Genomic DNA, 23,749 nt, shown 5'->3' on the forward strand with positions numbered 1-23,749 from the left:
AAAAAAGAAAACAAAAAAAAATAAAAACACACACAAAGAGGGCTAAAACCTCCGCGGCGTTGAACCGGGTTGATGCTCTAGCGCGGAAGGAAAAAAAATTAAACACCTTACACTTTACTAATGCTACATATTACTAACAAAACAAATGAATACATCATGCTCAGGTTTGATACTATGAAACAATTTACACAAACTATTTATACAATCTAACATAGTCTGGCTAATTGGTCCACACCAAAGCCATAAATTCCACGAAAAAAAAAAAAAAAAAAAAAAAAAAAAAACAATAATAAATAAATCTCAAAACCAGATAAACGATAAATATGCAAAAAAATATTTATTCTCTTGGAGTGAAAAACTTAGAAAGTACAACTTATATTTAAAAATAAATTAGTAAAGAAAAAAATAATTTTCAATATAACTAATAATTAGTATTTCCTCAATTGGCCTTTATGCAGGCCTGTAGGCGATTTGGCATGCTACCGATTAACTGGTCGAGCTGGGCTTGCGGAATTCTCTCCCATTCTTCACGAGCAGCATCGTTTAGTTCGCGAAGTGCAATAGGGGGATTGTTTCGCTTTTTGATGCGTGTTTTGAGAATGTCTTAAGCATGTTCAATAACGTTCATATCGGGGGAATTCGAGGGCCACTGTAATGTAGATATTCCTTCTTCTTTCAGAAAATTTTGTACTGCTGCTGTTCGATGAGGAGGCGCGTTGTCATACATAAACACAAATTCATCACCTACTGCCCCTCGGAATAGACGTATGACAGGATTTAAAACTTCCTCGATGTACACAGCTGCAGTGACAATTCTTTCCAGAACCAGCAGTGGCGTCCGTGTACCACTCATAATACCACCCCAAACCATAGTACTGCCACCTTCAAACGGGACACGCGGTTGGGCTGTTTCTAGTCGGATTTGTCGTCCTGGGGCCCTCCAAACCAGTGTTATTTGCGAATCAGATACCAAGCCAATTTTTGACTCATCAGAGAACATCACCTTATTCCAGTTAGGACCATGTTGCACCATTTCTCTAGCCCATTGCAACTTTACTATTTTGTGTTGGTAGGTTAGTTTAGGAACATGCAAGGGCCTTCTACGATACACATTTACCGCATTTAGTCGGCGTGTTATTGTTTGCCGTGAAATATTCAGTCCTTGCAGCCTAGAAATTTCTCTGGATATACCAATTAATTGTTGATTCCAGACGATTTCTTCGAACTATCAATGTTATTTGCCGATCTTGTGCTGCTGTTGTACATCGACTTCTACCACTTCTGGAACGATCCTTGACGTCATTTGAAACAAAGCAATTACTCTAGATCTGTCAAAGTGAGATATCACGTTTCTAGGCATTTTTAAACGGCTCAATTCAAATTTAAACACAGACTGAAATAATGTGTAAATACGCTAATCAGTTGAATGTGATAAAAATGGGCAAAATGATACAAAAACGATTCAAAGTTTTTATCATTTTCATGTAAAAACGCTCTAAAATGAATATCAACAACAGTTTTGAAACCACCATAGGCGTAGATATATTATTTGTACGTATTCCAAACTTTTGGACATGTGTGTATTTAAGTCAATGTTTAAGTCAAAATAATTTTAGGACTTTAATTTTAGGACTATGGCGGTTTTTGTCACGATAAGTTTCTGACAAATGTAAATGTTAATATGCTATCAAGTAGTGCCAATAATTAAAAATTTCATAAAATTGACATTGGTTGTTTTTTGAAATAAACCATTCAATTGTTTATTTAATAGTTACAAAGATTAAATTAAACTTAATGCATATTTTCATTTCACATGTGAATTTGAAAAAATAAAAAAAAGAAAACAAAAAATGTTGCAAATATATACTAAGTAATTGCAAAGTTGTAAATATTGCAAAGTTGAAATCTGAACATCCGTTTAATTATCTGATACCAGTTATAATTTGCAAAAACACCATATTCAATTTATATTTGCATCAATGAATCAATCAAGGAGCGAAATCGGGAGTAAGTTAAACACATTTTTAAGGGAACTGTAGATCTTGGGGTAAGAGTTCAAGAAAAAATTCTGCTTAAATTTTTTTTATGGGTAGATGCTAACAAAGGCTTATTTTTTTAAACTCTTGAGTAAGGCATGTTGGCAATGGAGATCCGTTGGTTGCATGTAGTGGCCATTCAGATAGAGTATACCTATAAGTCCAAGAGCTGAAAATCATATCTGATTATTTTCCTGTGTTGTTCCGCAGAGTTTATGTATAATGTTTCAGATTCCTAACCTTGCTGCAGTATTCTCCAGATGTTTCTTAAACGAAAGTTCTATGGTTCTATCCAGAATGATGCCTAGGTATTTGGGGTTATAATTGTGATTAAGCAGTTTGTTTACATCTTAAGTTATCTGGAGGCCATTTTGTTGTTTAAGTGAAAACAGCTAACCTTAGTCTTATTGGGATTAGGTTTGTCTCCATTATTTGAAGCACTTAACCAGTTTTTGAAAATCATCTATTAGAATATTCTGAGTTTTAAGTTGCAAGTACCCAGTCAACTGCTTATTCAAATTTTTTAGATCTACGGTCCAAGGAGGAGGATGTTGTTTAAGGTTTTCTGTTTGCTTTTTTGCATTTTCTGTGGTTAGACGAAAGTTTCTACTGCCCAAAATGTTCTTTAAGAGGTCGAGAGGTTGTTCTGCGGGAGATTCTTTTGAGAAACTTTAGACCTTATACTAGACCAACTTTACAGACCATGTCATATGCAACCGATAGGTCAATAAATGCCACAGAGGGTTTTAGATTACTTTGGTAATCCTCTATGTGAGTAGTTATAGAGAGCCCTTGGTCGTTGGTGCTTCATTGTGGTCTGAATCCTATTTGTTGAATTACCATTTCTTAAAATAGCTTTGGATTAATTTGTCTCCATTATTTGAAGTACTTAACCAGTATTTGAAAATCATCCATTAGGATATTCTGAGTTTTAAGTTGCAAGTACCCAGTCAACTGCTTATTCAAATTTTTTAGATCTATGGTCCAAGGAGGAGGATGCCGTTTAAGGTTTTCTGTTTGCTTTTTTACATTTTCTGTGGTTAGGCGAAAGTTTCTACTGCCCAAAACGTTCTTTAAGAGGTCTAGAGGTTGCTCTGCAGTAGAGACCGACCGAATGTGACTTTTTTGGCCGAAGCCGAAGCCGATGCCGAAGTTCGGCCCGAAGGATACCTTCGGCCGAAGCCGAAGCCTAAGCCGAAGGTGACTAAATATTTGCATTTACAGTAGGGATAGTCGATGGTCGATGTTTTGCCATTAATATTTAGGTAGTCAAAACACCAGTATTCTTGAGTTTTAACAAATACAATAAAATTATTATAGTTTCTCAGAATTTTGCTACGTGAGAAATATCCAAATGAAGATCTTTGAGACATCTTGGCCTATTGTTAAAATTTATATTCTACTTACTACCTGAAAGTTTGTAAAACGTTTTGGTTTATTAGGGTATAAAATAGGGTGTAAATATTATTCAAAGTATCAAAGGCTCGCCGAAGCATATTGTTTAGAGATTATTTATATAGTATAGTATACTCGGAGCATTTTATTATTCCACCTTCGGCGAAACCTTCGGCTTCATTTTGGCCGAAGCCGAATTTTGGCCGAAGGTTTAAATATTGGCCGAAGGTGGCCGAAGCCGATGCCGAAGCCGATTAATCGGTCGGTCTCTACTCTGCAGGAGATTCTTTTGAGAAACTTTAGACCTGTTACTAGACCAACTTTACAAACCATGTCATATGCAACCGATAGCTCAATAAACGCCACAGAGGGTTTTAGATTACTTTAGTAATACTCTATGTGAGTAGTTCTAGAGAGCCCTTGGTCATTGGTGCTTCTTTGTGGTCTGAATGGTATTTGTTGAATTATTATTTCTTAAAATAGCTTTGGATCAATTCTAATAAGGATCAGTCTTTCGAGGAGCTTACAAGCTGAGCTACTTATAGTCCAGAGAAATAAGATTTTTCTCGTGACACATCCCCCTCCAGGCCGAAACCAAATTTTTTTAGTAGTATGGACATCTATATTAATAACCTATATGTTTCCTGCAGCCGATTTTGATGATATACATAGTTATAAACAAATGAAGATCAAAAAACGCTAAATTTTCGCTTTTTTCGTCTATTACTAAAAAGTGAAGCATTTTAAACAAATTTGAGAGTAATAAACTGATAAATCATATAAAAAAACTTCAATATGGCGTCCGCTGCATATGTCTATGCTTAATTGTTGCTTAGAAAATTGGAAAATAAGTCATAAATTTTGAGATTTTATAAATGTTCATAACTTATGTAAAAATTAAGGTAGAACTTTCTTATTACACAGAATGCTGTGACTACTGGTGCTTAAATTATATTCTAAATTTCAAAGCAATTGGTCAAATAGTTTAAAAGTTATTTAATTTGTTTATCCCAAATTAATGTTTTTTGCAACACTATAAGTCAGAAAACGATGAGGTTATAGTAATACTTCGGACAGTTTATGAAAGAAGAAGATTTATGCTATTAACCTAATTAAAAAAAAAATGACAAAAAATAATTTTAAATAGTTTAAAATTATTTTGCAAGAACATGTCGATTTTTTGCTTATAAATAATTAGAATAACTTTTGAACCGTAACCTGTAGAAAAATTATTTTTCCATATTTAGAAAGACTGAATTTTTATACACATTTATAAAGAAAAACAATTGTCCTATGACAATTAGGGACGAAGTTAGCACCCTTCTTTTTTTAATTCACAGCAGCTTTGTTAATAACAATTAAGAAATAAAATTAGCCGCATTTGAAAGAACATACATCAAAGTTTCAACTTATCAAGTATACAAAAGATTTCCTTTCAAGAAAATCGTCCACAAAGCTTAAAATTTTGGCCCTTAAAATCGGCCAGCGTTGAAACTTGGGTTAGCGATGAGAGGGGGGAAGGAGCTGTTAACTGTATCTCTGGTTCTCGATTATTTATTTCGTTGTTTCATTTTTTAATTTCTATGTACTTTTTACCTACATTACGAATAGGCGTTATTTAAATAAACTAATTGTTATATACACTATCAAATTTGTTTAAACAATTTTTTTCAATTTTTTAAATAATATTTGATGTAACTTTTATTGTAAAACGTACATATTAGTTTTACAGGGCGTAACAAAAATACAGGTCATAAATTAAATCACATATTCTGGGACCAAAAATAGATCGATTGGACCTAACTTACCTTTATACAAATGTGCACATAAAAAAAGTTATAGCCCTTTGAAGTTACAAAACGAAAATCGATTTTTTCCAATATATCGAAAACTTAGAGATTTTTTATTGAAAATGGACATGTATAATTCTTATGACAGGAACATCTTAAAGAAAAACTATAGTGAAATTTGTGCATCCCATAAAAATTTTATGGGGGTTTTGTTCCCTTAAACCCCCCAAACTTTTGTGTACGTTCCAATTAAATTATAATTGTGGCACCATTAGTTAAACTCACAGTTTTAAAACTTTTTTGCTTCCTAGCATTTTTTCGATAAGGCAGTTTTTATCGAGTTGCGGCTTCTTTTTTAATATGTTTACATAAAGATTTTATGGGGGTTTTGTTCCTTTACACCCCCCCCCCCCAGTGTTTGTGTACGTTCCAATTAAACTATTACTGCGGTACCGCAGTTAAACACAATGTTTCTAAAACTTTTTTGTCTCTTAGTATTTTTTCGATAAGGCACCCCTTATCAAGATTTGGCTTCTTTTTTAATATGGTTCAAAACATGCCTAAAAATGTAAATTATAAATAAATTTTCATACGATTACCAAGTCTCCATAATCGTACTTAACCATATTTAGAAATATGTAGTGGATTTGACTAATATTCAAAATATCTCAATAAAAACTGACTTTTCGAAAAAGTACTGAGAGGCAAAAAAGTTTTAAAAACATTGTGTTTAACTAATGGTACCACAATAATAATTTAATTGGAATGTACACAAAAGTTTGGGGGGTTTAAAAGAACAAAACCTCCATAAAATATTTATGGGGTGTCAAAATTTTACTATAATTTTTTTGTAAGATGCTCCTGCCATAAAAATACCACATGTCTATTTTCAATAAAAAATCTCTCGGAATTTTCGATATATTGCACAAAATCGATTTTCATTTTGTAACTTCAAAGGGCTGTAACTTTTTTTATGTGCATATTTATACAAAGGCAAGTTAGGTTCAATCGAACTATTTTTGGTCCCAGAATATGCGATTAAATTTATGACCTGTATTTTTGTACACCCTGTAATTTGTACACTAATCCTATTCAATTATTCCTAAATCTAACATTGGCTTATAATATTGAATTGAAAATAAAAAAATCTCAAATAAACTAGGTTTTATTTATTGATAAACATGCTACTAGATATAAACGAAAAATTAAATGTAATAAAATTAGAGAGAGGATAAAAAGAACAAAATTATTTTCAGAAATTTTCTACAATATTGTAATAATTGTATCTTACAAGATTGAAAGTTATAATTTTAAGATTAAAAAAAAAAACAAAAATTAAGATATTTCATACATTTTGGTATTATAACAAGACTATTAAAATAAAATTAGAGGAGATTTATTTAGGAATACTTGTATTTTTATGAAAAACGTAGCAATTATCAGTTAACCATTTAATATAAGTTATTGTAAAGTCAAGTGCATATGCAAAATATCGTAAAAGAATTTCCAAAAATTGTTTACACAATTTACATAGTTATTTAAATAACCACTTTATTAAAAAAAAACATATCCGTAACGTACGCAAAGAGTACATACAGATTAAAAAAATAAACTCCAAAATAAATAATAGTGAAAGATAGAGGTTTTGGTTATCGAAGTCCATAAACTATTTATATCTCTGTACTAACAAGTACTCGGTGCAACCAGTTTTGCAAGAGCAGATAGTTTATTTTAATAAAATATCTGGTATAAAGAAGATCTTTTGATCGAATCGGTACTAACGGTTCTTAGCTTAATTTCCAACCCCAATCAATTACGTTTATCTCTTGTTTGGTGGTTCTGTAACTTCAGTTTTTCATTCACCTAATAGCATGTTTACCAAAAAAATAAAACCTAGTTCATTTGAGATTTTCTGATTTCTATAGACCAATACTATTTTTAGAAACAATTGAATGGGATAATTTGGTTTTTCATACTTTAAATTATTACTAAGTTTAATAAAAAAACTATGTATTATTATATTATTCATAAATATACATATTTTGTGATTAAAATTACTTCAAATATTATTAAAAAAAATTGAAAAAAAATTGTTTAAACAAATTTGATGGTGTATATAACAATTAATTTATTTAAATAATGCATACTCGTACTGTACGCAAAAAGTACATATAAATTAAAAAAAAAAAACGTCGAAATCCGTAGGCGAGAACAAGAGATACAGCTAACAGTTCCTTCCCCCTTCTCATCGATCTCCCAAGTTTCCCAAAGCCGGCCGATTTTAAGGGTCACATTTTGAAGCCTTGTGAACGATTTGTTTGAAAGTATATATTTTTTATATTTGGTACATTAAAACTCTGAAGTATGTTCTTTCAAATGTGACTGATTTGATTTCGTAATTGTTATAAAGAAAGCTGCTGTGACTTAAAAAAGGGGGGCGGGCAACTTCGTCCCTAATTTTCCTAGGACAATTTTTTCTTTTTTTTGAATTTGTATAAAAATTCAGTCTTTCTAAATAGGAAAAAATAATTTTTCTACGGGTAAGGGTTAAAAAGTTATTCTAATTGTTTATAAGCAAAAAATCGACATGTTCTTGCAAAATATTTTTGCGATACTTAGAATTATTTTTTGTCATTTTTTTTTAAATTAACTTATTAGCATAAATCTTCTTCTTTCGTAAACTATCCAAAGTATTACTGTAATTTCATCATTTTCTGACTTACAGTGTTGCAAAAAAAATTAATTTGGGATAAACAAATTAAATAACTTTTAAACTATTTGACCAATTATTATGAAATTTAGAGTATAATTTAAGCACCAGAAGTTCCAGCATTCCGTATAATAAGAAGGTTCTAACTTAATTTTTACATAAGTTATGAATATTTATAAAAACTCAAAATTTATGAATTATTCTGCAATTTTCTAAGCAACCAATAAGGATAGACATATTCAGCGGACGCCATATTGAAGTTTTTTATATGATTTATGAGTTCCTTACTTCCAAATTTGTTTAAAATGATTAACCTTTTGGCAATAGTCGAAAAAAGCGAAAATTTAGCGTTTTTTTATCTTCATTTGTTTATAACTACATATGTATATCATCAAAATCGGCTGCAGGAAACATATAGGTTATTATTATAGATGTCCACACTACTCAAAAAATTTGGTTTCGGCCTGGAGGGGGTTGTGTCACCAACATGATATTTTTTTTCCTTATTTCTCTGAACTATTAAAGTGATAAGATGGTAACTGGGACTTATTTGTAGCTTTTCTGGTTTAAGGTTAGCTATGATCTTGGTTTGTTTGTAAAGGTTTGGTGGTTATCTGATTTAAGTATATCTGTATTAAAGTCAGAGAACCAAATTTGTACAGACTTCTAAAAATGGATCATTAATTCTGGGAGTATGCCATCTGTGCTAGGTGCCTTGCCAGGTTTAATGTCTAATAGCATTTGAGTGAAATATTTACATTAAATTTTGTAAAAAAAACTGGTTATTGAAAATATAATGGTAATATCTTTAAGTATACTTCCAGTTTGCCAGGGAATCTGAAATATTGCATTGCTTAATATATCTTGTTGTGTTACACTGTGGTATACTCCTTTAAAATCTACAGATTGTGTTCCTGTAACTACTGAAGGTGTTTTCTCATATTTATAGAGTTTTGTGGGAATTTTATCAGTTCCTGACGCTTTGTTTTTTTTAGTTTTAGGGTTGCTTCACTTCTTTCCTGTACGGTTGGAGGATTGACTTAACTGTACATATTAACATTATACATGCACATGTTGTCCAATTTTTAATAAACAATAAGCAATTAAAAACCTTTATTTTTACTATAATTCCTGATATAACTTTAGGAGTTTCTCTTGTTATCAAGAATTATAAAGACTTGGTCCTTAGAGCTCAATATTATATCAAAAAATTATTTTCAGTGGTGGATTTGGTGGTGGTCGACGGAGGAAAGAACATAGGGGCAAGAATGTCATCCATCAACTTACTGTTACTTTAGAGGAACTTTACAAAGGAGCAGTTAGGAAGTTGGCATTGCAGAAAAATGTTATTTGTGATAAATGTGAGGGTAGAGGAGGCAAAAAAGGAGCAGTTGAACAATGTACAACATGTAGAGGTACAGGTGTACAAGTACAAGTGCAACAAATTGGATTAGGTAGGTTTTAAATTATTTCAAGTTACGCATTTATTCATTACATCTGTTTTTTTAGGCATGCTTCAACAAATTCAAACAGTATGTCCCGATTGTAGAGGACAAGGTGAAAAGATTAATCCTAAAGATCGTTGCAAGCAGTGTAATGGTAAAAAAGTAGTTCGTGAACGCAAAGTATTAGAAGTACACATTGACAAAGGCATGGTTGATGAACAGAAAATAGTATTCACTGGTGAAGGTGATCAAGAACCCGAATTGGAACCTGGTGATATAATTATAGTACTAGATGAAAAAGAACATCCAGTATTTAAGAGATACAATGTGCATGATTTATACATGAGAATGGAAATACAATTAGTGGAAGCTTTGTGCGGTTTTCAGAAAGCTGTCAAAACATTAGATGATAGAGAACTGGTGATTACTGTTTTACCTGGTGAAGTTATTAAAAATGGGGACTACAAATGTATTTTAAATGAAGGTATGTACTTTCAATCGTATATGTTTCAGCCCTTTTTAGTCATAGTTGGTTGTTGGGACATACATATACAGTGCGCTGGAATAAGTGTTACTCCCCTCCCATATTAACTTATTTATTTTTAGCACGTAAGCAAAACGCTCAGACAGGTCGATTTTTAAAATAATAGTATTATATTATTCGCGGTGTGCAAGTACTTGGAGGGGATATAAGAAACGATCGTGCGCGAATAGCAGAGAAATCTTGCAACTTTCTTAAATAATTCATATTGTCAATTGGAATCATCAAATTGACATATATTTCATATCTACCGTCAATGAAGAAGAAAAATAATTTTTTCAACATATAATAATTATTATATGTTGCCCCACAATATTGATATGATATGCAATTGTTTTTTTTTTTTTTTTTATTAATGGCTTTGACAGAGCCAGTTAGCCAGACTATTTGTGTTTTTTTGTATGGTATTACAATAACAATTTTAAGTTAATATCTAAGCCTACTTATTATCTAAATTTACAGAGTGTTATACTATCTTAATGGATACATTTTTCAATTTTGTGTGATATTTTTACAATTTTATAATTTTATTATCTAAGCCTATTTAAAATTTAAATTTACAGGACGTTACATATTCGTAAAGACATTGTAACGTCTGCTTATTTTTTGGAAAAATAATTTCGTTTAAATTGACAGGTAAAGGACAATTTAGATCAATTAACTTTTCATACATTACTTTAATATTTTGTCTGTACAGTCCACACTCCAATATGAGGTGCTGTAGATCTCCCATTCCACCACAGGCGCAATATGGGTTATCACTGATACCTATGCTGTGTTTGTATGCTGGGGTTAGTGCGTGATTTGACCTCATTCTGTTTATTGTTTTTATAAATAGCCTATTTGATTCTTGTTTAAACCATCTCTCATTGGGAATTAGTGGCTGGCAATTTCTAAAATTTATTCCCGTTGTACTTTGGTTATATACACGTTGCCAATTTTGTTTGCAATGGTTTTTACTGATATTATCTATATCGGTTACTGGTAGAAGTATGTTGCTTATGTTTTGTTTGGTTAAAGCTGCAGATTTAGCTAATTTGTCGACTTCTTCATTTCCTAATATTCCAGAATGTCCTTTCACCCAACAAATAATAATTGAACTGCCCGAGGAAGTAAAATCATAATATAGACTCTTAATTTCTATCTCAATGTGGTTTAGATTTTTTGTCGATTGGATAGAAGTGAGTTTGTCCACAATACTTCTACAATCCGTGAAAATGATATAATTGTCCATACCAACAGAGGCTATATATTTTAACGCAAGTAATAAAGCTGATAATTCGGCAGTATATATTGAAGCTTCATTAGGCAAACGGCATGATTCTTTGTATTCAGAATTCCAGTGATATATTGTACATCCGGTTTTATTTTGAATTTTGGAGCCGTCAGTAAAAATATATTGAAACATAGGCCACCTGTCTTTAATTATTTTGTTGATAATATTGCCTGGAAGGTTTGAATCCATGTAGTTTGTTTGTATTACCTTGGAAAAGAGAGTTTCAGGAGGTTTAGTGTAAATTAAAGGTATTTTATTTTTGTACATTTGGTTTTCATTCATTGTCAACTTCCTGTAGCTTTCAACGTATATGGGGGTTTTTTTAGTACACCAATATTTATGGCTTAAATCTAATATATTCAAGTTACGAATAGTCCTTAAGTAGCTGACGTTTTTGGAGATAGCTCTAGCTACAAACTTATCTGTACAAAACTGTCTACGTAGAGTAAGTGGTGGTTCCTTAGCTTCAATCTCAATAATAGTAATAGGAGTAGATTTTAAGTAACCGAGACAGAGTCTCAAACATTTATTCCTTTGGATTTCAACTTTATTAAGATATCCTGTTGACGCAGACCCATATAAATGACAACTATAGTCGAAAATTGGTCGAATCATTGAGCGATAGAATAGCAATGCAATATTCGGGTCAGCTCCCCAACCGGTTCTACAAAAAGCTCTAAGGATATTCATAGAATTTTCTGATTTCTTTATAATAGAATGAATTTGATCCTTCCATAACAATTTACGATCCAAATACGTCCCAAGATATTTAACACAATTTTTTATCGGAAATTCTATTCTACCTAATTTGAAGGTGCCTTGAGGAATTTGGCGTTTTTTGGAGAAAAAACAAATTTCAGTCTTTGTGGTTGATATGGATAAGCCTAGAGAATGGTAATCATTTTTTACACAATCTAATGTAAATTCAAGTTGACGTCTACAAATGTCTAGGGAAGAATGGGAGGTGTACAACACAACATCATCTGCAAATTGTAAAATATTAGAGTGTGGAGGTACTATATGTTCTAAATCTATATTGTACAATGAAAAGAGAAGTGGACTTAAAATACTACCCTGTGGTATACCTATACTCGTTAACCTTGGTGGTAAAAGGTTCTCGTTTATTTTTAAGTAAGTCCATCTATTCTTGTACAAGGATACAATGAAATTTGAAATTTTAAGTGGCATTCCAAGATCTACTAATTTTTTATAAAGAATATCTAAATTTATGTTATCAAACGCTGAAGTTACATCTATAAATGCTGCAGCTGTCGACGCCTGATTTGTAAAATTGACCTGTAAAGAAGAGACTAGGGAAGTGAGAGCATCTTGTGTAGACCTGGATTTTCGGAAGCCGTACTGAGATTTGGGAAGGATATCTTCGGACTCAAGCCAGTATTCAAGCCGATTTTTGATTAATCTCTCTAGAGTTTTTAGTATACAGGAACTTAAAGATATAGGTCTGTAAGATTCAACTTTGTTATCTGGCCTTCCTGGCTTTTTTATAGGTAATACAATATAGTCCTTCCATGCTTTGGGAATTAAATTTTGGTTTTGCCATATAGTGTTAAAAATTTGTAGTAATAATAGTTTATATTCTGTAGGTAGAAAATATAGCATAGAATATGATATACAGTCCATCCCTGGAGATGAACTATTATTTTGCTTGAGTCCATGATTTAATTCCCATAATTCAAATGGTTTCTCTAGATTGAAGTTTTCTCTGGGTACGGTAACTGTAGCTTCATTTATCTGACTTGGAACCCAAGGAGGTGAAATCTTGAAATGGAACTCTTCTATCCATGCAGCTTCGGTGTTTATCGGAAGTTGATTGGACTGCTTTCGGTTTTTGTAGCGATTTACTTTCTTCCAGACGTCGCTGATTGGAGTGTTGGAGTTTAAGCTTTCGCAGTAATTTATCCAAGTTTGTTTTTTTCTAATTTTAAAAGTTTTCTTTGCTAAGGCATCTAATTTTTTGTATTCAATTAGATTGTGAACATTAGGATTTGTTTTATAATGTCTATATGCTGTTTTGCAGTTATTTGCAGCTGATTCGCAGTTATTATCCCACCATGGTTTTGGTATCTTGTTTGTAGGATGTTTGTTATTGTTGTATGATCTTGGAATTGAAATGGTTGCGCATCGGTTTATTTCGGTAATTAATTCTTCATAAGTTTGTGGTTGTTTTCCCGAATAAAAGTTCGATGAATACAAATTCCAATCTGCTTTATGTAAATTCCATCTTTTGTATGTATTGTCACCAGGTTGTATTGCTTGTTCCGAGTTTTCCAAGGCTATGATCAAGGGTAGATGATCAGAACCATGTGGATCTTGAATAACAGACCAAGTTAATTTAGATACAATATCCTGGGTACATATTGTTATATCGATTGCTGATGGGCTGGAAGTTAGTGCAAGGTTGGAGAACCATCATTTAAGTATAATAGATTACATTGTTCTATCGCCTCTAATAAAACTTTACCGTGAGTATCATTATTTTCGCAACCCCATGCCATGTTGTGAGCGTTGAAGTCCCCTCCAATGATGAATGGAGAAGGAATGTTTTGAAAAAAATTGACCCATTCTTCAACCGTTACTCTAATACCTGGTTCTTTATATACGGATATTATATGTATCGGTTTCTTGATACACGAAATTTTAACAGCCATGCAAGTATAAGTAAAATTATAATTATCCAATAAATTTATCTCTTCTGTAATTATTTTATTTTTAATTAAAATTGCTGTGCCTCCGTACCCATCAGGGCGATCAGACCTAAAGCAATTATATCCTGAGAAGTTATAAAATTTTTCTGGTTTAAACCATGTTTCTGATAACATGGCCACATATACATTTTTTTGAATAAGTAAGGCTTCTAAATTTGGTTTATTAGAAACTGCTGAGCGACAGTTCCATTGTAAAAAGTTTAAAGGGTTAGTTGTGTCTGACATGATGTTTGAGATAGTAAGTCTTCTTGTGAGATCGCTGCTGTACTTAAGTATCTATTAATTTGTTGTATAATCTCTGTTTTTGATTTGTCTAAATTTTCAGTGAGTTTTAATGAACTAATTATATTAAGAACCAATTCTAAAATTACATTATTTAATTGTGATGGTACTCCTTGTGTTTTCAAGTTTGTTGTATGTGTATGCTCTGTATATTTAGACGTATTATAAATACCACCTTTTTGTCTAGGAATATTTTCTTGAGAAAGTATTTCTTTTCTAGCTGATTCCAAAGTATTGGGAGAACTTGGCCGGTGTCGCTTAAAATTTATTTTTTCTGGGTTATTACTGCTGAAGAACATTTGTGAGGAGAATTTCTTTGCGGATGAAGCTGATTGATTTGGAGTTACTTGATAAGATTGCTCATTCTGATTAGAATTGGTTGGCAAGGAAGAACTACTATTTCTGGCAGCAATATTGGCATATGAAACTTTCGGAATTTGTTTACATGCATCAAAGAAATTTAGATTTAATGATGACATCGTATTCTTAATTTGTTTCTGTCTAGAAAATTCAGGACATGAACTTAGGTGTGTAGTCAAATGATTACCTTGACAGCTGAAACAAGTTGGAGTATATTCATTTACTGTGCAATCTTTTGTATTATGGAAATCATGACATTTGTTGCACCTGGGACGTGCTTTACAATTAAATCCAAGGTGTCCAAAACGAAGACAAGAGAAACATAATAGAACTTTTTGAACATAGGGTTCAACGTCTTTGATCACTTTATTAATTGTGATATATTTAGGAAGAGTCTGTGCTTTAAAATTAACAATACATGATTTTGTTGGAACTTTGTCTATTATTGTTTTATCTTCGATATGTTTCTCTACCTTTCTATTTATTCTTCTAACCGAAACTACTTCGAACTTACAGTGCATATCGTATTGTTTAATTTTATTTTTGATATATTCTTCTGAAAATTCTATATCTATGACCCTAATTATACCCTGTCTATGGAGTATAAACTTCGGAACGTAAACATCTAAATTGTTGTTTGTAAACAATGAGCAAGTTTTTTGATTGATTAAAAAATTGGCTGATTGATAATCTTTAAATTTAATTCTAATTCTATTCTTGCCTATTGAATCAATACTAGTAATTTTGTTATCTAAATTCGAAAAATTAGAGAGTATAATGTCGCCAATTTTGATAGCATTAATCTGACCTTTAAAGTTCGGAGTATTATTTTCTATATATATATGGAAAGGTCCTACGTCACTGCTTTGATATAGGAAATGTTCTCTTATATTGTCTGTAGAAATATCAGATTTATTACTTACAGTTTCTCCTTTATTTTTTGATTTACCGTCCCATGTGTTATTTATATTGATGTTACTTTTCTCTATATTATCATCTTGATCCATCCTGTTAATATCTGGAGGTTTATCTGGAGGTCTCCCTGCATAGTCCATATTAAATTTTAAAGTTTTTAATAACTGAACACTTTGTCACTTCCAATTATTGACGTCTCCAAACGGAAACCCCAAATGGGGTAAAATAAATTCAAATACAATTAACTTCTAGGTTTTTCTTGGTCACGGGGAATAAAAAACTATTAAGGATGTAATAGATCGAGTTTTACAAGCCCAAAATATATTATTTCACTATTTAAATAGTAATTTTCAGGAGCTGTTTTTTATATGACTGTAATTGACGTCTATAAAAGTCAAAGTCATATGCAATTGTTATATAAAAGTAAATTTAATTAATTGTATTTTGCTTGTAGTAGTGCATTTTAATAATTAATTTTATTTACTACATACAATTGTTTACCTTTTAATAACATAACCTTAATATTACTTTTTCTTCTTATATTTTTTTGGGCTATGGCCTTGACAATTATCCAGTAACCAGGACTAATATAATTGGCCAATATAATTAAAAGTGGTAAAAAAGTTGCTGAGCAATGAAACCAGGTGTAGCTTTTTTGAACTTGCACAGTCCCAATAGCATTAATGTTTCGAACTTTACGTGATTACTCTTCAGATGACAGGCATAACTTTTTTTTAAATGGGAAAGTACATTATGTGACACCTCATTTAAAAGCTTTTGAAATATTGATTACAAAAATTTATACTTGCGCAAAATTTCGGTCAAATGCTTTTTAAATACATTCATTTTTTTCCTGAAAAACTAATGAGTATTTTTGAAAAATTTAATCGCAGAATTAAAGATTACATTATTACCGAGGGCAGAAAGTCCCTTAGAATAAATAAAAAGTTTCTTTTGAATGATATATTTGAAATTAAAAATCATAGATAATTTTCTCTTTTTTTTCACCCCTGTAACTTATTAAGTAAAATAAACATTATAAAAGTTTTCAGGGACTTTCGGCCCTCGGTAATACTTATATTAGTTTTCTCAAGATTAAAAAAAATGAATGCATTTAGAAAACATTGGACCGAAATTTTGCTCAAGTATTACACATTTTGCTTAAGTATTACACATAAGTATTTCAAAAGCTTTTAAATGAGGTGTCACATGATGTACTTTCCCATTTAAACAAATCAAAGTTATAACTGTCACCTGAAGAGGGATCACGGAAAGTTCGAAACGTTGATGCTATAATAGACTATGATTATTTTAAAAATCGACCTGTCCGAGCGTTTTGCTTATGTGCTAAAAATAAATACCATTGTTGATAGATGTAGTGCTTACATGTTGACAGTTATTTTTCAACTATTTTAATTCGGTTACAATGTTCATTAGTTACTTTATATTAAGCATTTACTTTACAAAATTTATATTTGGTTAGACTAAACAAAGATATGTATGTGTATGATTTGTGACTGACAGCTATCTTGGCATCTTTTAAAGGTTCTTCTCCGTCTTTTGCCTATTGGTTTTAAATTTAAGAGGAACGGAGCAAAATGTAAAATTGTGACGCCTGTCAAAATTTTCAATGTGTTTTAAATGTATTCATTTTTTTCGAATCCTGAGAAAACTAAAAAATATTTTTGATAAATTTAAACGCAGAATGAAAGATTACGTTATTACCGAGTGCTGAAAGTCCCTGAAAACTTATGTGATGTTTATTTTGATAAGTTACAGGGGTGAAATTATAAGAGAAAATTTAGTGTGATTTTTAATTGCAAATCTTTCATTAAAAAAACCTTTTATGTATTCTAAGGGACTTTCGGCCCTCGGTAATAAAGTATTCTTTCATCCTGCGTTTAAATTTTTCAAAAATACTTATTAGTTTTCTCAGGATTAAAAAAATGAGTACATGTAAAACACATTAAAAATTTTTGCTCCGAATTCCTTAAATACATTGTTAGGGAACGTTCAAGTATTACGTAACGCAGGGTGGGGGGAAGGGGGTCAAAAATCTTCAAAAATTGCGTTACGTAATAGTTAAACGCCCATTACAGTGCGTTACGTAGGGGGGGGGGTCAAAAATCTTAAAAAATCGCGTTACGTAATACTTGAACGTTCCCTTATACTCTAATTAGTTTCTTACTATCCATTCATGTAACTTGTTAGTTCCACTCCCATCTTCATTGTCTTTTAATTGCGTTTCATATTTTATTTATGTCTTCTAATATTTGCCTTTTTCCTTGTTTATTAACTTCATCTGGAACTCTTCTGTATTATTTACTCTTGTTTTTGTGCTGGGTTTTATGATGCATTTTTCTAGTTGTGTGTAGTTTAAGCGTGCAGTTCATTTGGCAGTTACTGATTGATTAAAAATATACGTATTTATTTTTATAATCTAGATCGGAACAATTTTAACTTTCAAATTCATTGATTTCTTGGCACCTTTTTGCCATTCTTCTACCAGCTTGTAGTGGATACTACTCCTTATAATAAATTCTAACGTTTTAAAATATTTAGAAAATAGAATTATATAACTGTAATGAAATATTGTAGTATTTTATGTTGCAGGGCTTATTTAACATTCCTTATTTTATTCAATTAATATAATTTAATCTTTGTTTAGGCATGCCACAATATAAGAATCCATTTGAAAAAGGACGTTTCATCATTCAGTTCTATGTTAAGTTTCCCGATACACTTCCTCCAGAATTAATTCCTGATTTAGAAAGAGTTCTACCACCCAGAGAAGAATCCATGATCTCTGACCATGCAGAAGAAGTGACATTGGTTGACTTTGATCCAGAAGCTGAAGCCCGGAGAAGATCTCACAGGAATGCATATGATGAAGATGATGACATGCATGGGCAAGGTCAAAGAGTACAATGTGCTACAAATTAAATACAATTTTAAACTACTTTCCAAATTAGAGATATGTTAACAAAGGGGGACAATATATTTTTAGAATAATCAGTCAGCAAATACAGATTTTTACTAATATAAAACCAAAAAATGTTTGGGAGTAATATTCAAGGTTGGCATTATTGTTAAGAAATTGTTATTAGTTTGTTTAAATTTCTAAACATATTGTAAAGCAGTATTAATTGTTTAATTCACTTCGTTTATTGCAGGCTCAATCCATCAAGATGAATTAATGTAATATTGCAATAAGAAGTTTTATCATAGCTCTCAAATGACAATCATATTTGTGAATATGTACTGTGTTGTAATATTTTCAGTCTAATCTTTTTAATTTCGTTATTAATCTCGATTTAATTTGTTCCAATTGAAATATATTTGAATTTATCTTGAATACTTATTTACCAGCTATGCCTGATATGCACTATTGATTGAACTTTTTATTAAAAAAGATAAATTTTTCTTATATTTCTTATCTTTCTCCAATGTAATGTTGTAAAGGGGTTACAGCTTTTTAGTTAAATTTTCAGGTGTTTTCTTATTTAGACTTTTTTGTGGTACAATATCTTCTAGAATATTCCTATAAATTGTGCCAAAAATTTAGAAATGTGACATATGAAGAAGTATCTTGAGCTCTGCAGTTAATATTAAACAAAGATGCGTTATTGTGCCTTTTTTCCTGATTGTATAATTTTTAATAACCAAGGTATAAACTTAATTCCAATAATAACGATTGATTCTAAACTAAATTATGAGATCTTGATTCTAAACCAAATTCCCTATATTAGTTTCATAGTAGTTCATATTATCTGTTAATTTGAGTGTTACTTTACTTCAATAAACTATTAAGATTTCAAGATTTCTTTAGAAGATCTGGCGAGAGAGAAATAGGAAAAAACTTTTTTACATATTTAAGATTCCATTCCTTAATTTACAATCATCTTAAATATGAAATTATATGCGTGCTGTTACTTTATTTTATAGCGGTAGAAATTGTAAAGCATTTATTAATTTGTTATAGCATCACATCACTCTTCATCATAAATAAGTTTATATTTAAATTGTAAGTTTATATTATGAACATAAGTTTTGAAGACTACTTTATTGAGTTTTAGACAATTGAGGGGCTTGGAAGTAAAAGGGTTTAAGTGCACTTTTTTCAAATTCTGATTTAAGTACAGATTCGCATACCTAAATGGTATTATACCTTGGTGGTAAATTGATCTAAGCATATTTCGGGTCGCGGACGTTTCCCCAACTGTCATCAATACGACTAACATCACGCGTAACTTTGATACTAAAATATTTGATACACTTTGATACTAATTATAAAAAAAATATGCATTGAAATCCAGTTCCCGTAATTCGTTAAACGTGATACAAGTGAGTACAAAGACATACATATTTGTTTCTTTGTAATTACAGCTTCAAATTACCGTACACTTCTCGTAGACTCTGCCGATAAGGTAGAATCGTGTTAGGGAAAAGTCGCGCGCCCACATATTTCGCCCTACAGGCGCCATCTATCGCCATTATATTTTGTTCAATGAAAACAATTGCAGTTTGCTTTGGTAGTAAACAGGTTTATCCGTGCTCTTGAACCGTTTTACCACAAAACTATTTTTAGTATTCTGTAAAAACAAATAGTAAGAAACGGGTTTAAGTGAGCTTGAACCATTTTACCACAAAACTATTTTTAGTATTTTGTAATGTGTAAACACATGTTAATACAGGATATTTTAAGTAAATAAATATTAGATTTGTGACCAATTTTGAAGACTAATTAAGTATTATGCAACGTGCCAGTTGTAGTTACACTGTGGATAACAGCTGGAACAAAAATGATTAGTAATATGTAGTTAACATCTGCAATTGAACCGTTTTACCAGTAACATTTATCAACACCATGTACCGATTCAAGTACATTTTTTTAATAATTGAAAAAAGGGAAGGATATAGTAAGTGTAATACCCTTATATTTTTATCACTTTATAGTACATTGTACACTAGACAAAATTTAGTCTAATGACTCCTAGAATTTATAAAACTCAAACAACTTTGAAGATGATTATCTCAGAACTACAAAAACTGCACTTAAACCCTTTTACGTCTGGCCCCCCTCAATTATAATATGGTGTTAACAAATTTAATTTACCTTTCTAACGTGACCTTTCTTATCTACTAAAATCGAAGTGTGTGAGGTAATACCTCTGAAATATATCACAAGTAGACATTCTTCTTATATATTTTGTCCCTCTTTGGTACTGTATGCATTATAATTCCTCAGCAAGTTGTATAACAGGCTGTTTATGTCGTGTTAAATTAGGTAATTTATTTAAATACACACATATATACAGACTAATTATTTATTATTCATTTTAAATACAAGTCAAAAATATGTTTAGCTTTCTGGACGTCTCCACACTCGGACAACCGGACAATTGAGAGATCTATGGAGAATTAAATAACAGAGTTCAAGATTTATGAATCGTAAAAGTGAGAAAGGCATTCTGAAGGGAAAATACATATTCAGCTCATATTAACAACAATATGTATATGAATGGAAGTGTTTACAAGACACTGCCTATGAAGAATCAGCTGGGAATCTTAGTATCTATTGTGTGAAGAAGAATATAACCTCTTTATACAGTGATGAGCGGGCTAATAACCGGAAAATAACGCAAAAAATAGAAAACATTAAGTTGTGAGATAAAAAGAAATAAAACTAGTAAAGGTGGGATGTTTAGCGATAAAAACCTATAAATTTACATTATATTTATTGTTTCCCACTTTTAGATGTATTCGCGGTGTGCAAGTACTTGGAGGGGATACGAGAAACGATCGTGCGAGAATAGCGGAGAAATATTGCAACTTTCTTAAATAATTCATATTGTCAAATTGACGTATATTCCATACCTACTGTCATTGAAGAAGAAAAATTATATATTGCTCCACAATATTGATATTATATGCAATTATTATATAAAGGTAAATTTAATTAATTGTATTTTGCTTGCAGTACTGCATTTTAATAACTAATTTTATTTACTACACATACAATTGTTTACGTTTTAATAACATAACCTGAATCTTATTTTTTCTTCTTATTATTTTTTTGGACTATGGCCTTGACAATTATCCAGTAACCAGGACTAATATAATTGGCCAATATAATCAAAAGTGCGAATAATGTTGCTGAGCGTAGAAACCAGGTGTTGCTTTGCCGAACTTGCACGGTCCCAATCGGACGAGTTTGGCAAATGCCACTGTGAAAGTGACAGTTTTAGTTGACATACTCCTCTGATACTTCTAAAGGTGAAAAACAATAGATATAATGTAAATTTATTCATTTTTATCGCTAAATTTCCCAACTCTACTAGTTTCATTTCTTTTTATCTCACAACTTAATATTTTTTCCATCTTTTGCGTTATTTTGCCGGTTATTAGCGCGCTCATCACTGTATAATCTAAATATCTTGTAACTGCAGTCACAAAATATTCTAAATTGACTGAAAGTTACAGGAGAACAGTTCCTACATAAACAATTAAGTTTTACATTCAACAGAACTATAGCCACACTCATAAATATTACTTGTCACGTTTACGTAAAAAAATATTAGGCACTTACCGGAAGTAACCAAATTAAGAGAGGACGGTAGCTAGTCGTACTAACAAAAATTGTTAAAAAATAAGAAATACAATAACATATTGTATAAAGACTAAAAGACGAATAATTTGAAAATCCAAATAATCAATAAATTGAAATAATATCCAACAAATACGCTAATGTCACTGTCACAATAAGATATCAACTACATGCCATATTGGTGATTCGTGAATAATTCCATGCGTGTTGAAAAGTTAAGAGTGGAAGGATTATATATATATATATATATATATATATATATATATATATATATATATATATATATATATATATATATATATATATATATATAACAAGGAGAGGTTAACGCGAGTTAATAGATATCGGCATGGCTTCCATCTTATGCATATTTTGTATATATATATATATATATATATATATATATATATATATATATATGACCAGTTAAATGTAAAATGTATATAATTTTGGCCATAAAGGAATAAAAGAGACTATCTTTTAAAGCAAAAATGCAAGCAACCGTATAGCTAATAGAATAAGATAGGTTTGCAGGCATACTTATCAGGTTGTTCACTATTAGCTTTTTATAAAATCTATATTCTCTTTCATTCCTTTATATTTAACTTGTCTTTAAAGTAAATAATCTTTTACTTCATTTTACCTAAAATAAATCTGTATTATCAATTAAAGTAATCTGCAACATCATTCGAAGTTTCATTATCCTTAACACAAGACATATCCTTTCAATCATCTGAAAATAAAAATATTTAAAGTACCGGGTGTCCCAATAGGAATGGCTCTCGGCCATATCTCAGGAACCGTTTATAGTACAGCTTTGAGAAAAACATATTTATAACAAAAGTTGCCTGGGGAAAAGCCTGGAAACTATTTTCATAATTGTAGGTTCACCGCTAGAGGGCGTAATTGTATATAAAAAATCCAAATTTTACAAAATTTGCCTAATGAAAGGGCACTGGAAATCCGATCATCGTATTCTTCATAAAATTCTGCGCATATTTGATTTCACAAGTTTAAGTCTACCTTTGCAAATAAGAGGTGGGGTGAGTGGGAACCTTGTTATGAAAAGATGGCTGTAAGTCCGGTTCTGCTAAATCGAATTTTGCAAACTTGGTCTTGTTGAAATCAGCCTATTAAGTTATATGCCAGCTAGGAGGCGTTATTTACTTATTTTCAGAAATCTAGTTTTCTTTGGAAAATATTAAATACAAGTATGCATTTTTAATCCTGTATTACAAAATTGGGTCAAATTAGCAAAAGAATAGCGAAAACCGCATGTCGATACCATTTTTCTGTCTCGAGATATCTTAAGAAACGTGTAAATTTTAAACCTAACCGTTACTGTCACCGGCAAACGAAGTTAAGGAAAGGTAGTGTGCTGTGGAGAAAACAAAGAAACATTTTCCAGATCTCAACGTATATAATTAATTAAAACGACTTAAATGTTCAAATTATTGCCCATCATTTTTGATTCAAGCATTTACTCTTTCAAAAGTAGATTGAACAGCAGTCGTAATTTCTGCTCTCGAAATGCTTTGAATGGGGTTTCGTATTTTATGGTTGTCCCGCGCATTTTTCCAGAGTAGTAAGAGATTTTTTAGAAGAGTCATTCGCTGATATATGGATAGGACGTGGAAGCCTATTTTTGGTTAGCCAGATCACCAGA

General features: G+C 31.1%; 1 protein-coding gene across 1 annotated transcript in view; it reads left to right on the forward strand.

The window, feature by feature from the left end:
* Window positions 1–20,799, forward strand: part of LOC126878791 (dnaJ homolog subfamily A member 1) — a 59,656-nt gene extending 38,857 nt beyond the window's left edge. The window contains exons 2-4 of the mRNA XM_050641683.1: window positions 9,153–9,385; window positions 9,441–9,860; window positions 18,145–20,799. Of these exons, the coding sequence (XP_050497640.1) occupies window positions 9,153–9,385; window positions 9,441–9,860; window positions 18,145–18,419 (928 nt within the window). The 3' untranslated portion in view covers window positions 18,420–20,799. The remainder of the gene's footprint in view (window positions 1–9,152; window positions 9,386–9,440; window positions 9,861–18,144) is intronic.
* The last annotated feature ends 2,950 nt before the right edge of the window (window positions 20,800–23,749 follow it).

The sequence above is a fragment of the Diabrotica virgifera genome, chromosome 1, assembly GCF_917563875.1.
Source record: "Diabrotica virgifera virgifera chromosome 1, PGI_DIABVI_V3a".
Taxonomy (NCBI): domain Eukaryota; kingdom Metazoa; phylum Arthropoda; class Insecta; order Coleoptera; family Chrysomelidae; genus Diabrotica; species Diabrotica virgifera.